The sequence below is a fragment of the Eulemur rufifrons genome, chromosome 3 (genome assembly GCF_041146395.1).
Source record: "Eulemur rufifrons isolate Redbay chromosome 3, OSU_ERuf_1, whole genome shotgun sequence".
Lineage (NCBI taxonomy): Eukaryota > Metazoa > Chordata > Mammalia > Primates > Lemuridae > Eulemur > Eulemur rufifrons.
In genome coordinates, this window is record NC_090985.1 from 5,034,155 (window position 1) to 5,047,285 (window position 13,131).

Consider the following 13,131-nt stretch of genomic DNA (forward strand, 5'->3'; position numbering starts at 1 on the left):
GTTGTAGCATCTTTGTATTGCTCAAATAATAGTCCATTATACCAATGGAATTATTAGTACATTATTCCCATATACCACAGTTTGTTTATCCCTTCATTAGTTCATGAATATTTGAGTTATTTCTATTTTTTGGCTATTATGGATAATACTGCTATGAATATTTGTGTACAAGTTTTTGTGTGGACAAATATTTTCAGTTCTGTTAGGTATATGCCTAGGAGTAGAACTGTTGGTTAATATAGTAACTCTGTATTTAATCTTTTGAGCAATTGCAGCTACGTTCCAAAGTGGCTGTATCATTTTACATTCCCAACAGTAGAGTATGGGGTTCCAATTTCCCCATATCCCCCCTATATTTATTATTATTATTGTGTTTTTTTTGTTTTTTTTTTTTTTTTAGAGACAGGGGTGGGGTCCTCCTGCCTAAACCTCCCAAGTAGCTAGAACTATGGCGAGCAACACCACGACCGGTTAACTTTAAGAATTTTTTTTTGTAGAGACGGGGTCTCTCTATGTCACTCAGCCTGGTCTCAAAGTCCTGGCCTCAAGTGATCCTCCCATCTCCCAAAGTGCTGGGATTACAGGTGTGAACCACCGTGCCTGGCGCCAAACTTATTATTATGACATTTTAAAAAATTACAGCCATCCTCCAATGTATTTTTTAACTTTTTATTTTGAAATAACTTTTGATTTAAAGAATTGCAGCCAGGCGTGTTGGCTCATGCCTTTAATCCCAGCACTTTATGAGGCTGAGGTAGGAGGATCACTTGAGGCTAGGACTTCGAGGTTACAATGAGCTGATCTACGACCTCTCCACTGCACTCTAACCTGGGTGACAGAGCTGTGAGCATAGTACAGAGAGTTCCAGTATATCCTTCATTCAGCTTCCTCTAATCGGAGAGTACGAATATTTTGAAAAAGAGAGAAATAATAGCAAGAGATCCAGCTTTATGTAGTCCTTGTTGGCTGAAGTGGGTATTAGGAGCTTCAGCCAGCCAAAGCAAAAGATGTTTATACAGAGAGAGGAGATAGAAGATACCGAAAAGAGGGTCACATCAAGGTGCCCGAGTTAAGAAAACCAGGAGGTAGAGTTCAAGGAGATAAAGCCAGATCCTGTCAGCAAAGTCAAGGTTAGGGAGGAAAGCATTTTCTGACGACCCGCACCACTGGTGGTCTCATCACACTGTTGCATCTTCTGGTTGCTTTCTAATTGCAGCGGGCTGTTTTCTCTCCAGCCGTACTGTAAACTCCTGGGCGCTTCTTCAGACAGTGCTTTCAAAGACTCTCACGTTGTCCACCCTTATGCGAAAAGCACTTACTGAAAGCTCCTCAATCGTCAGCTTCCCGTAGCGCGGGAAAGACAAGCTCCACCAGAGAATGCACGACCAGATGACACGTCAACTGCCACACCCAGGCCCGGGCCCGGACGCAGGACCGCGCTGGCCATTCAGGAACCGCTGCTGCCCGCCCTGACCGGAAAGACCGCTCCCGATTGGCCAGGTGTGCACGAGGACCCGCCTTTCGAAGGTGGCAGCGCTGCCTCCCCTCTAACCCTGGGTCGCAGCCTCCGCAAAGGCCGGCGGGGTCAGAGCCGGAGTGGGATCCAGCCGGTTTTCGGCAGGCGAGGGCTGGAGCGGGAGAGCCCTCCTACGGCGAGGCCAGGCCGGGAGGCTGGACTAGAAGGGTTGCGGTTCTCTTTGTCTGCTCTCCACAGCAAGGGGAAGGGCCGTGCCGGCTCCCGCCCCGGAAGCGGAAGTGCAGGCACTGCGGCGTCCCGTCCAGTGTGAGCCCGGCCCGTGCGCCCGCCGTTCCGCCCGCTGGTTCACATTGAGCTCTCGTGTCCGTGTCCTGCCCTTCGTCCCCGCCATGCTGTCTCTAGACTTTTTGGACGATGTGCGGCGGATGAACAAGCGACAGGTGAGCTTGGCCGTCCTCTGTTTCACCTGGCTCCCCTGTCCCTTCGACGCCGCTACTGCGGGTTCCGGCGGACCCCTGGGCCCCGGTGTGAGGGCCTGAGCGTGTCTGATGCCCGGATCATTCTCTTTCTTTGGAGTCGGTGGCCGGAGGCCGCTTTGTCTGCCCCCTGTTTTTAGCCCCCACCTGATTCGCGGCCTACCAGGGGCAGAGCGGGAAGCGGTGTTTTCACGTCCCATATCTCCAAACGAGGCAGGGGAGTAGATGGAAACCCTAGGGATCTTTGTAGGTGGGAGTTGAGGTTGCTTATTGTTTTAGACATTGTAAGTCGGCCGACTCCTCCAATCGGAGCGACTTCGGATGGATTCCAGAGAGAGGAGGTTTAGCAGTTCACAGCTACTTCGTCTTTTGGGGCGCTCGGGAAGGCGATTTGTATGCCCCACAAAAGCCGTTTTGCTGCTTTCAGTCCCTGCGCCCTTCTTGTACAGCCGGGCCATAGCGGGCTGCACCGACTTTAACTTGCACCGCCCTGAGCTCAGAGTTGGAACAGTTACGCTACTTGCCCTTGAGTTCACTTAGCATTAAGGGGCAGCCCTCAGAATCTGATTTTACTGTCCAGTGTCAGTGGCAGAGGGATCTTGAAGTTTAGGTCTCCTGATTCTGTCATTCAAAGTTACACTGCCTTGACCTTCTGAATTGTATGCCAAATGGTGCTGAGAATACTGTTGTAATTATTTAGTCGTTAGAAAAGGGGGCTCCTTTTTGTTTTCTGCACCAAGTGTATCCATAGAGCCTAGTTTTACTTGCATTGGATTTTTTTTTACAGTATTTTACTGTTATGATTATTTTAATGTCACTATTAAAGTTTTTTTTTTCCCATTGGACTTGTATTTTGAACTATTTATAATTGCCATTTAGGGAAGTGATTATACAACCTCCCCTTACTCTCCTTCAGGCCTTGGCTAGCTCAGTGTGATCTCCACTTAGACATGTTCCCTCAGTCAGAATTGATCATTCTTTTCAACTTGCACAAAATGTTAGTTTATGTCTTTATAATAACACTTCAAAATTCTCACTTGACTTGTGTTGTCTTTTTCATCCGATTTCTAGGTGCCACGACATTTCTCTGAATAAAATATTTATTTTAGGTCTGCTCTTTATTTACCTTGTGCTAGGAACAGTGAGAGAAGTACAAAGATAGATAAGACAGACTCAGCCTTCAAGTAACACAAATATGTAGAAAAGGACTAAGGCAAAACAATAACTGTTTTGCACTGTTGCTATATGTGAAGCACTTTATACACCTGTGAGGTAGGTAATGGCATTCCCGTTATATATATATGAAGAAAATGAGATTTTGTGAGAAGCAATACAGTACAGAAGTTAAGAATATGGACTCTGAAGCTGGACTGAGGTAGCTTTGCTACTTACTAGCTTTGAGACTTTGAGTAAATTACTTAACTTCTCTGTGCCTACCTTTAGTTTTTTTATTTTTTTATTTTTTGAGACAGAGTCTCACTCTGTTACCCGGGCTAGAGTGCCGTGGCGTCATCCTAGCTCACAGCAACCTCAAACTCCTGGGCTCAAGCGATCCTCTTGCCTCAGCCTCCCAAGTAGCTGGGACTACAGACATGTGCCACCATGCCCTCCTAATTTTTTCTATATATTTATATTTTTAGCTGTCCATATAATTTCTTTCTATTTTTAGTAGAGACGGGGTCTCGCTCTTGCTCAGGCTGGTCTCGAACTCCTGAATTCAAACAATCTGCCTGCCTTGGCCTCCCAGAGTGCTAGGATTACAGGCATGAATCTCCCTCTTATTTTTGTAATAACACTTAAGCCACTGCGCCTGGCCCTACTTTTATTTTTATTGGGATAAAATACATATAACATAAAATACACCATTTTAACCATTTTTAAGTGTACACTCAGTGACATTAATTGCATTCACAGTGTTGTGCAAGCATAGGGTTGCTGTGAAGATTAAATGAATTAATTCATATAACACTCTTAGAACAATGTCTGGCACATGGTCAGTTTTAGTTGTGTTATTATTGATGTTGTTACAGAGATTTAGTAATTTGCCTGAGATCAAAGGTAAATGGCAGGATCTGATCTTAGGTCCAAAGCCTGAAAACTTGGGTAAAAAAGGATATGACAGGTTCTAGCAGTGGTAGGAAAATTGTGGGAGATTCTAGTCAGGGCATTAATAACAGCTTCAAGGAGAAACTGACATTTAAGCTGGATCTTGAAAGTCCTTCTTAATAGCATCATCTCTGTGGGTTGGTTAGAATTTTGATAATTCAAGAGGTAGGGGAAGGAAGAACATTCACTGAACACTTCTAGACCTGCTAGATAGGCAGTGAGGCTATAGAGATGTACAAGATATGCTTCCTGCCCACAAAAGAGTTTGCCATCTAACAGAGAAACCAAGAAAAATATCAATTATTATAGAACAGTTATAAATAACTATTAACAAAAGTATAGGCAGAGAGAACAGAAACATGAAGAAGCTGCCCTGCCCTTCTGTTTCCCTAATATGGAATGATTGTGGTTCAGAATTCATTGCATCCAGGACATGCAGAGTTAGTTGAAGTTTATATGGTAAAATAACCTATCCCTTCCCCCACACCTCCGGACTTCCCAGAGGTTGTTAGGAATGGATGGGAGGAATCATATACCATGGGGATGGGGTGAAGGAGAGCTATGAAATGAGATCTTTGCCTGAACATAATATCTGGGAAGAAGAATTGACAGTGCCTGTGGATATTGGGAGCTAATCAAATGAAAGAGGAAATCTAGACTTTTGTTTTTATTCCTCTAAAAATTGCTATCACTTGCGTAACTTTTCTATTTATGCCTAATTACATGTTACACACATATGAGATGTTTGATTACTTTGAATTTTTTTTTTTTTTTATAAGAGACAAAGTCTTGCTCTGCTGCCCAGGCTACAGTGCAGTGGCTTACTGTCAGCTCGAACTCCTGGGCTTAAGCGATCCTCCCGCCTCAGCCTCCCGAGTAGCTAGGACTACAGGTGCATGCCATCTCATCTGGCTAATTTTTTATTTTTTTTGTAGAGTCAGGGTCTTACTATGTTGCCCAGGCTGTTCTCAAACTCCTGGCCTCAAGTGATCCTCCCACCTTGGCCTCCCAAACTGCTGGGATTATAGGCATGAGCCATCATGCCCAGTCTGTTTGAGATTTAATGTTTTTTTTTTTAATCAGGTCCAAAGAGGAACACTTTAGTAAATAAATTCCATCCATTTAATACATTTTTACACTTATGTACATCCCTCACAATCAAGATATAGAACATACCTATCACCCACAAGGTCATTGTGCCCCTTTGTAGTTTATCCCCCGGGCAACCACTAATTTGCTTTATGTCAGTATGGAGGGATTTGCATTTTATATAAATGGAATCACAGAGTAGTATTCTTTAGGTTTTAATCAATTTTTTTTCTCTATTTAATTTTTTTTGAGCAGTTTTAGGTTCACAGCAAAACTGAAAGGAAGGTACAGAGAGTTCCAGTGTATTCCCTGCCTCCACACATGCACAGCCTCCCCAGTGATCAGCAGTCCCCATCAGACTGGTACATTAGTTACAACTGATGAACCTTCATTGACACATCATAATTGCAAAAGTCCATAGTTTATATTAGGATTCACTCTTGCTGTTGTATATTCTATGGGCTTGGACAAATGTATAATGACATGTTTTGCCATTATAGTATTATACAGAATATTTTTACTGCCCTAAAAATCCTCTGTGCTTTGCCTCTCCTTACCCCTTCACCCCCTGGCAACCACTGATCTGTATATTGTCTTTATAATTTTCGTTTTCCAGAATGTTATATAGTTAGAATCATACAGTATATAGCCTTTTTAGGTTGGCTTCTTAGTATTTAAGGTTTCTCCATGTCTTTTCATGACTTGATAGCTCATTTTTTGTTAGCTCTGAATAAGACATACCAAAGTTTATCCATTCATCTACCGAAGGACATCTTGGTTGCTTCCAAGTTTTGGCAATTATGAATAAAGCTGCTGTAAATATCGGTTCAGGTTTTTGTGTGGACATAGGTTTTCAGTTCCTCTGGGTAAATACCAAGAAGTGTGATTGTTGGAGTATGTTTAGTTTTTTAGGAAGCTGCCAAACTGTCTTCCAAGATGGCTGTACTGTTTGCATTCCCACCAGCAGCAAGCAAAAGTTTCTGTTGCTCCACATCCTTGCCAGCATTTCATGTTGTCAGTATTCTGGATTTTGGCCATTCTGATAGGTGTGTAGCAGTATCTCATTTTAACAGTGCCCCCTTGTATTCTTTCTGAGTCTTTGGGTACTGCCTTTTATGTTAGGTGATTTCTTGCCGATGTCTACTGCCATACCAACCTGAATGTGCCTGATCTCAAAGGTCCTTTTAGATGTCATGTACTATTTTATTTGTCTTCCCTTTATTTGGAGCATGGCTTCTTTACTGGAGTATCAGATCACCTTTTTTTCTGAGGCTTTTCTTAGTCCATGAGGCCCTGATTTGTAGAGTATGACTATTTCCGTGGTGTAAATGCTTCCAGAATGGCTGATTTCATGCTGCCAACATGTCATCACTGAATGCAGAATTGGGAAGAGACATGCAGTAGCACACAACTATAATTTCTACTTTATAGATAAAATAGAAAAAATAACCTTAAGAACATATATAATAGTAAACTGTAGTAAAATAGTTAGGAACTGATGAATTCATTGCCTTTGTTTTTAATTGTAATTTAAAATTATACTAATTTTTACAATTTTTTTGGAGACAGGGTCTGGCTCTGTTTCCTGGGCCAGAGCAACCTCAAACTCCTGGGCTTAAACGAGCCTCCTGCCTCAGCCTCCCAAGTGGCTGGGACTACAGGTGTGTGCCACCATGCTGGGTTAATTTTTCTATTTTTTGTAGCAATGGGGTCTCGCTCTGTTGTTCAGGCTGGTCTTGAACTCCTGGGCTCAAGTGATCCTCCTGTCTCAGGCTTCCAAGCAGCTGGGACTATAAGCTGCTTGGAAGCTTGTGCCACCATGCCTGGCTAATTTTTTTTTTTTTTTTTTTGGTAGAGATGGAGTCTCACTTTCTTGCTCAGCCTGGTCTGGAACTTCTGGCCTCAAGCGATCCTCCCACCTTGGCCTCCCAAAGTGCTAGGATTACAGGCATGAGCCATTGCTCCTGGTCCCTAGGAGATTTTTCTTAGACATAGGCCTAATATGAATAAAAGTGCAGCAAATTGGAGGAGCACAGGGGATGAATCCATTACTTTTTCTGATTATAGAAAACTAATCTGGTCTTGTTTATGATCAGGAAAATCTTTATCACTGACAGGGTGTCAACATTTATTAATGCCATTGCCAAATTTCTATGTAGAAATACTATCAGTCTCCATTACATACACAAGGAAATCACAAATAAAATTTTCTTATAAACTACACTTAATATCTGGGTATATTCTTCTGGAGCATCCAGAAATCATCCTCTATCCTATGTAACTGAGCAAAACCCAGAATACAGCACCATAGTAAGGACTGAAGTCATTTTCTTGCTACTGTTCCTTGATACTTCACATCTTTTAGTTTTTTTCATAACATTCTCTCCATGGACATAAAGACAAGCATGATTATTCATTTCCACAAGCAGATGGCACAAGCCTGTGACAATAAAGATGAGCTCCACTTAGGGAGAAATTGTGATTATAACTCTTCAAAAGAGTTATCTTTTCTGACTTCAAGGAAGCAAGTGAAATATATTATAGAATCCAAACAGAGAAGGTATCTGCAGGGACAGAAAGCTTTGTCTGAAAAACATGATTTATCAGTCAGAGTTTAGTCTGGGAAGAACTATTATGAATTTTATGTTATAGTAATAAAACCTTACACAATTGTGGGAAAAGCTAGATAAGTAAGAATCTAAAAGTGGGAGTTAGAAAACCAGAGAAATACCACTAACCAGCTCTTCTGAAGCACTGGTATGGGTGGACAAATCCAAGCCTTGGGGCAGGACTCCGCATCTGGCTGCTAGAATGGGACCACAAAGGAAGCAGATGGAGAAGTCTGTGGAAGGCTGTTAACCTATATATCTAGTCTCTCTTAGCCAGGAGAGCTGCATGTGGAGCAGAGGAGAGCAAGGACAAACTGGATCCTTAATGTCTGTCTCGTAACACCTCTAACCGCAGTGACCTTCAGCTTAATCGTGGCTGCCTCACTTTCACTTTCCACATCTTGGGCAAATTTCTCTTTTGGGCCAACTCTAACCCAGAACCGTACAGGAAAGGGGCTTTGGGGAAACCTAGTTCTAGCATAGCCAAGTTGACAAAGCACAAAACTGCTGTAGTCTACTCTTTGTCAACTTGGCATCTATACACACCTGTTGTATTCATATTCAGCTTTCAAATAAAGGTAAAAGCAAAGTTATATTTCTGTCTAATATATTATTCTATAACTATCCTTTGTTTGTGTAATTGGTCACACAGTCATAGCTGTTTTTTTCCTCTGCCCTCAGGGAGAACCTAAATTGGTCATGGTTTCTTGCCTGGTGGGGTGACCCAGACCTTCTTTACTGAAGGGTTACTGTCATAAGCCGTGCCACCTGCATTGGGTTGTTGGAGTTTTTACTAACTTTTACATGGGGCCTCTCTAAGAGGGGCATCAGAGAATCCTCTATATTCTAGTTATACTCATTTACCTCATTGTGTAGTAGCAACCCTGTTTCTCTGTGATGGTCAGGATCAATCACCCTAGCCAATAAACAACCCCCCTGCATTTTGGTTCTCTGGCATGAGGAGCCCAAAGTGACCAGGTAGGGGTCTTAAATTCTAACTCAGTGTAACTATTAAACCTAACAAGACAGATGGCTGAGGAAAGAGGCTGACTGACTAACATCCACAGGACAGGTCATTTTTTCCTAATCATTAAGATCTTCTGCTGAGGTAATGGCTCTGATGAGCATTTATAGGAATTATCTTCACATTCTGTATAGCCATTTGGAGAGCTCCATCCACATTCCTCTTACTCGAACTTCTGGTCTCTAGCTTTCCAGTTGGATGTCCCTTCCAAGTCCCTGACCACCCAGCCAAACTGCTAGTCATTCTTGAATCAGTGTCAGTCCACACCTGTGCTCATCTCTCCTTCCAGGTAGAATGAACAACTGTATCGCTTGAAGTTCTACCCATTGGGAGGATTTCCCTTCATCACAATCCATGGTTAACCTTGAATATAGTGCCATAGCTGTCTTTCAGTTGGTGCTAGGTGGCGTACGTAGAACCATCTAAAAATCAGGCCCAAAGTCTTCCTTAGCTGGCCATAGGGAACTCCCCTTGAGGCAGGAAGTACAGGATGGTAGAAGAAGCAGTGTAGCATCATTAGGAACCATGGGTATCCGAATCATTTGCTCGTATTTATTTGTGTCTTCGGGACTTGCTTGAGCCCAATCTAATATTATACCATTTATACTTGATGATTAAATACTTAACCACTGTGCACGCTTAACTTTATGGCTTGGTGGATCTGACAGTATTCTGTTCATTCTGCAGAGTCAGGTTACATGCTAACTTGGTGAGTGTTCAAGTGTTTGATCTCTACTGGAACTTAGTAGCAAGCTAGAAGCTGTTATTCAAGAGGAGAATAGTTCTTCAAAGGACAACATAGCTTTGCCCCTAAGTCCCAAAGGTCTCCTTTGTCATTCACCTGTAAAGGACTGCCAGAGGCTCCATATACCATCCCTGTCTGTCACAGACGCTTCAGTCACCCTGAAGATCTTCTGAGTGATGTGGCCCAAATGATAGAACAGTTTTCACAGCAGCTTAGACCTGTTGTGGATCCTACTTAAAACTGGCCCAAAATTGGTTCACTAAATAAATAGAATAAGTTGGGGAGTATTCACTTTTCCACAGTTTTCTGGAAGAGTTAACTTAGAATTGTTATGATTTTTTTTTTTCCGTTAAATGCTTGGTAGAATTCACCAGTGAATGCCTTTTGAGCATGGATTTTTCTCCTTGGGAAGGTTTTTAAACCACAAATTCAATTTATCTAATAGATATAGGTCTGTTCAGGTTATCTGTTTCTTCTTGAGTGAGTTTTGGTAGTTTGTATCATTCAAGGAATGCGTTAATTTCATCAAAGTTGTCTAATATATTAGTATTCATAATACGTGTCTATTATTGTTTTAATATTTGTAGAATCTCTAGTGATGTCACCTCTCTCAGTTCTTCCTGATACTGGTAATTCATATCTTCTTCTCTCTCTTTTTTTTTTTTTCCCTGATTAGTCTGGCTAACTGATCTTCTCTAAGAACTAATTTTTTGTTTAATTGATTTTTTTATTGTTTTCCTGTCTTCTGTTCATTTTTTTTTGTTTTCTTTCAGTATTTCTTTTCTATGGGTTATTTTGCATTTCATTTGCTTTTCCTTTTCTAGTGTTTTAAGATGGAAGCTTAATTTGGGAATTAAACAGTACATTTCTAAATAACCTATGGGTCCAGGCATGGTAGCTCATACCTATAATCCTAGCAATTTGGGAGGCCAAGATGGGGGGATGAGGCCAGGAGTTAGAGACCAACCTGAGCAACATATCAAGACCCTGTCTCTACAAAAAACAAAAAAAATTTAGCTGTGTGCAGTGGTGCATGCCTTAGTCCCAGCTACTCAGGAGGTTGAGGCAGGAGGATCACTTGAGTCCCAGAGTTAGAGGTTACAGTAAGCTATGATGACTCACTGCACTCTAGCCCAGGCAACAGGGTAAAACCCTGTCACCCCCCACCCCAAAAAGAAAAACCAAACAATGGATCAAAGAAAAATCACAAGGAAATGACAAAATATTTGGAGCTGAGTATGAACAAAAACACAACAAATTATTTAAGACATTTCTTTTTTTCTTAATATAGACCTTTACAGCTATAAAAATTCCCTCTACATACTACTTTAAGTATATCCCACAAATTTTGATGTGTTGTGTTATTTTTATTCAGTTTGAAATACTTTCTAATTTTTCTCTCTCTCTCTCTCTCTTTTCTTTTGGAGACAGAGTCTCACCCTGTTGCCCTGGCTAGAGTGTCGTGGCATCTTCATAGGTCACTGCATCCTCAAACTCCTGGGCTCAAGCGATCTTCCTGCCTCATCACCCCCCTTCTGCCCCCACCCCCGCCCCGGGACTACAGGTGCACACCACTGCCTGGCTAATTTTTCTATTTTTAGTAGAGATGGGGTCTCACTCTGGCTCAGGCTGGTTTGGAACTCCTGACCTCAAGTGATCCTCCCGCCTTGGTCTCCCAGAGTGCTAGGATAACAGGCATGAGCCACCCTGCCCGGACTCTAATTTCTCTTGATATCTTCTTTTACCACTGGTTATCTAGAAGTGTATTTGATTTCTAAATATTTGAGAAAATTTTCAGGCATCTTTCTGTTATTGATTTCTGTTTGCATTTCATTGTGATCAGAGAATATACTTTATATAATTCAAATTCTATTTATTCATATTTGTTTTGTGGCCATGAATATGGTCTATCTTGGTAAATGTTCTGTGTGTACTTAAAAGGAATTTAAATGTATCTGCTGTTGTTGCTTAATGTTTATCTGCTGTTGGGCAGAATGTTCAGTAAATATCAATTAGGTCAAATTGGTTAGTAGTGTTGTTCAAGTCTTCTATATCTTTTTTTTTTTTTTTTAGACAGAGTGTTGCTTTGTTGCCCTGGCTAGAGTGAGTGCCGTGGCATCAGCCTAGCTCACAGCAACCTCAAACTCCTGAGCTTAAGGGATCCTACTGCCTCAGCCTCCCGAGTAGCTGGGACTACAGGCATGCGCCACCATGCCCGGCTAATTTTTTTCTATATATATTTTAGTTGGCCAGATAATTTCTTTCTATTTTTAGTAGAGACGGGGTCTCGCTCTTGCTCAGGCTGGTCTCGAACTCCTGACCTTGAGCAATCCGCCCGCCTCGGCCTCCCAGAGTGCTAGGATTACAGGCGTGAGCCACCGCGCCCGGCCTAAGTCTTCTATATCTTTATTGATTTTCTGTCTGCTTGCTGTATCAATTATTGAGAGGGGTTTTGAAATTTCTGACTGTAACTGTGGATTTATGTATTTTTCTCCTAGAAGTTTTATCAGTTTTTACTTCCTGTATTTCAGAGTTACTAGTTGCATATATGTTTAGGATTGTTACATTCTCAACTTACCTTTATTTATTTATTTAATTTTTTGAGACAGGATATCACTCTGTCACCCAACCTGGAGTGCAGTGGTGCAATCATAGCTCTGTAACCTTGAACTCCTTGTCTCAAGCAATTCTCCTGCCTTGGCCTCCCAAGTAGCTGGTACTATAAGCATCTGCCACCACACCCCGCTAATTTTTAAATTTTTTGCAGAGATGGGGGTCTTGCTATGTTGCCCAGGCTGTTCTCAAACTCCTGGCCTCAAGCAATCCTCCCACATAGCCTCTCAAAGTGCTGGGATTACAGGTGTGAGTCACTGTGTCCGGCCTCTTCTACCTTCTTGAACATACTGTTTTAATGTCCTTTTCTACTAATCTTATTGTCTTTTGCCATTTCTGAGTCTTTTTCTATTTATTGATTTTTCTCCTCATTATGGGTCATATTTTCTTGCCTCTTTGTATGTCTGGTAATTTTATTTTACTTTATTTTATTATTATTATCTTTTGAGATGAGGTCTTGCTCTATCACCCAGGCTGGTCGTGAAGTCCTGGACTGAAGTGATCCTTCTGCCTTAACCTTCCGAGTAGCTGGGACTACAGGCATGTGCCACCAGACCCGGCTAATTTATAAAAAATTTTAGTTAGAGATGGGGTCTCACTGTGTTGCCCAGGCTGGTCTTGAACTCCTAGCCTCAAGCAATCCTCTTGCCTTAGCTTCCTGAGTATGTATGATAATATTTTATTGGTTGCCAGAATGTGAATTTTACCTTTTTGGGTGGTGGATATCTTTGTACTTGCAAAAATAGTCTTGGGCTTTATTCTGGGATGCAGGCAAGTTACATGGAAACAGTTTGGTCCTTTCAAGCTCTTTTGAAGCCTTGTTAGGTAGATCCAGAGCAGTCTTTATTCTAGGATAAATTTTTTGCACCACAAGTGAAAAATACCTTTCTGAGCACTCTGTTCAAAGCCCCATGTGTTATGAGGATTTCCACTCTGGCTGATGGAAACAAACTGTTCGTACCCCATATGAGCTTTGAAAATTGTTCTATCTC

The 13,131-nt window shown here is 41.8% G+C and overlaps 1 protein-coding gene across 7 annotated transcripts in view; it reads left to right on the top strand.

Moving 5' to 3' along the window:
* Window positions 1-1,532: 1,532 nt before the first annotated feature.
* Window positions 1,533-13,131, top strand: part of SEC11A (SEC11 homolog A, signal peptidase complex subunit) — a 35,861-nt gene continuing 24,262 nt past the window's right edge. Inside the window, exons 1-2 of one of the 7 annotated variants that reach the window (XM_069465684.1) lie at window positions 1,543-1,917; window positions 3,090-3,225. Coding sequence is in view for 6 of the 7 variants with exons in the window: in XM_069465685.1 (XP_069321786.1) it covers window positions 1,867-1,917 (51 nt within the window). In the remaining variant the exon portion in view is untranslated. Of the gene's footprint in view, window positions 1,918-3,089; window positions 3,226-13,131 lie in introns of all 7 variants that reach the window. The other 6 variants (XM_069465685.1, XM_069465681.1, XM_069465683.1 and 3 more) reach the window with 6 other exon arrangements.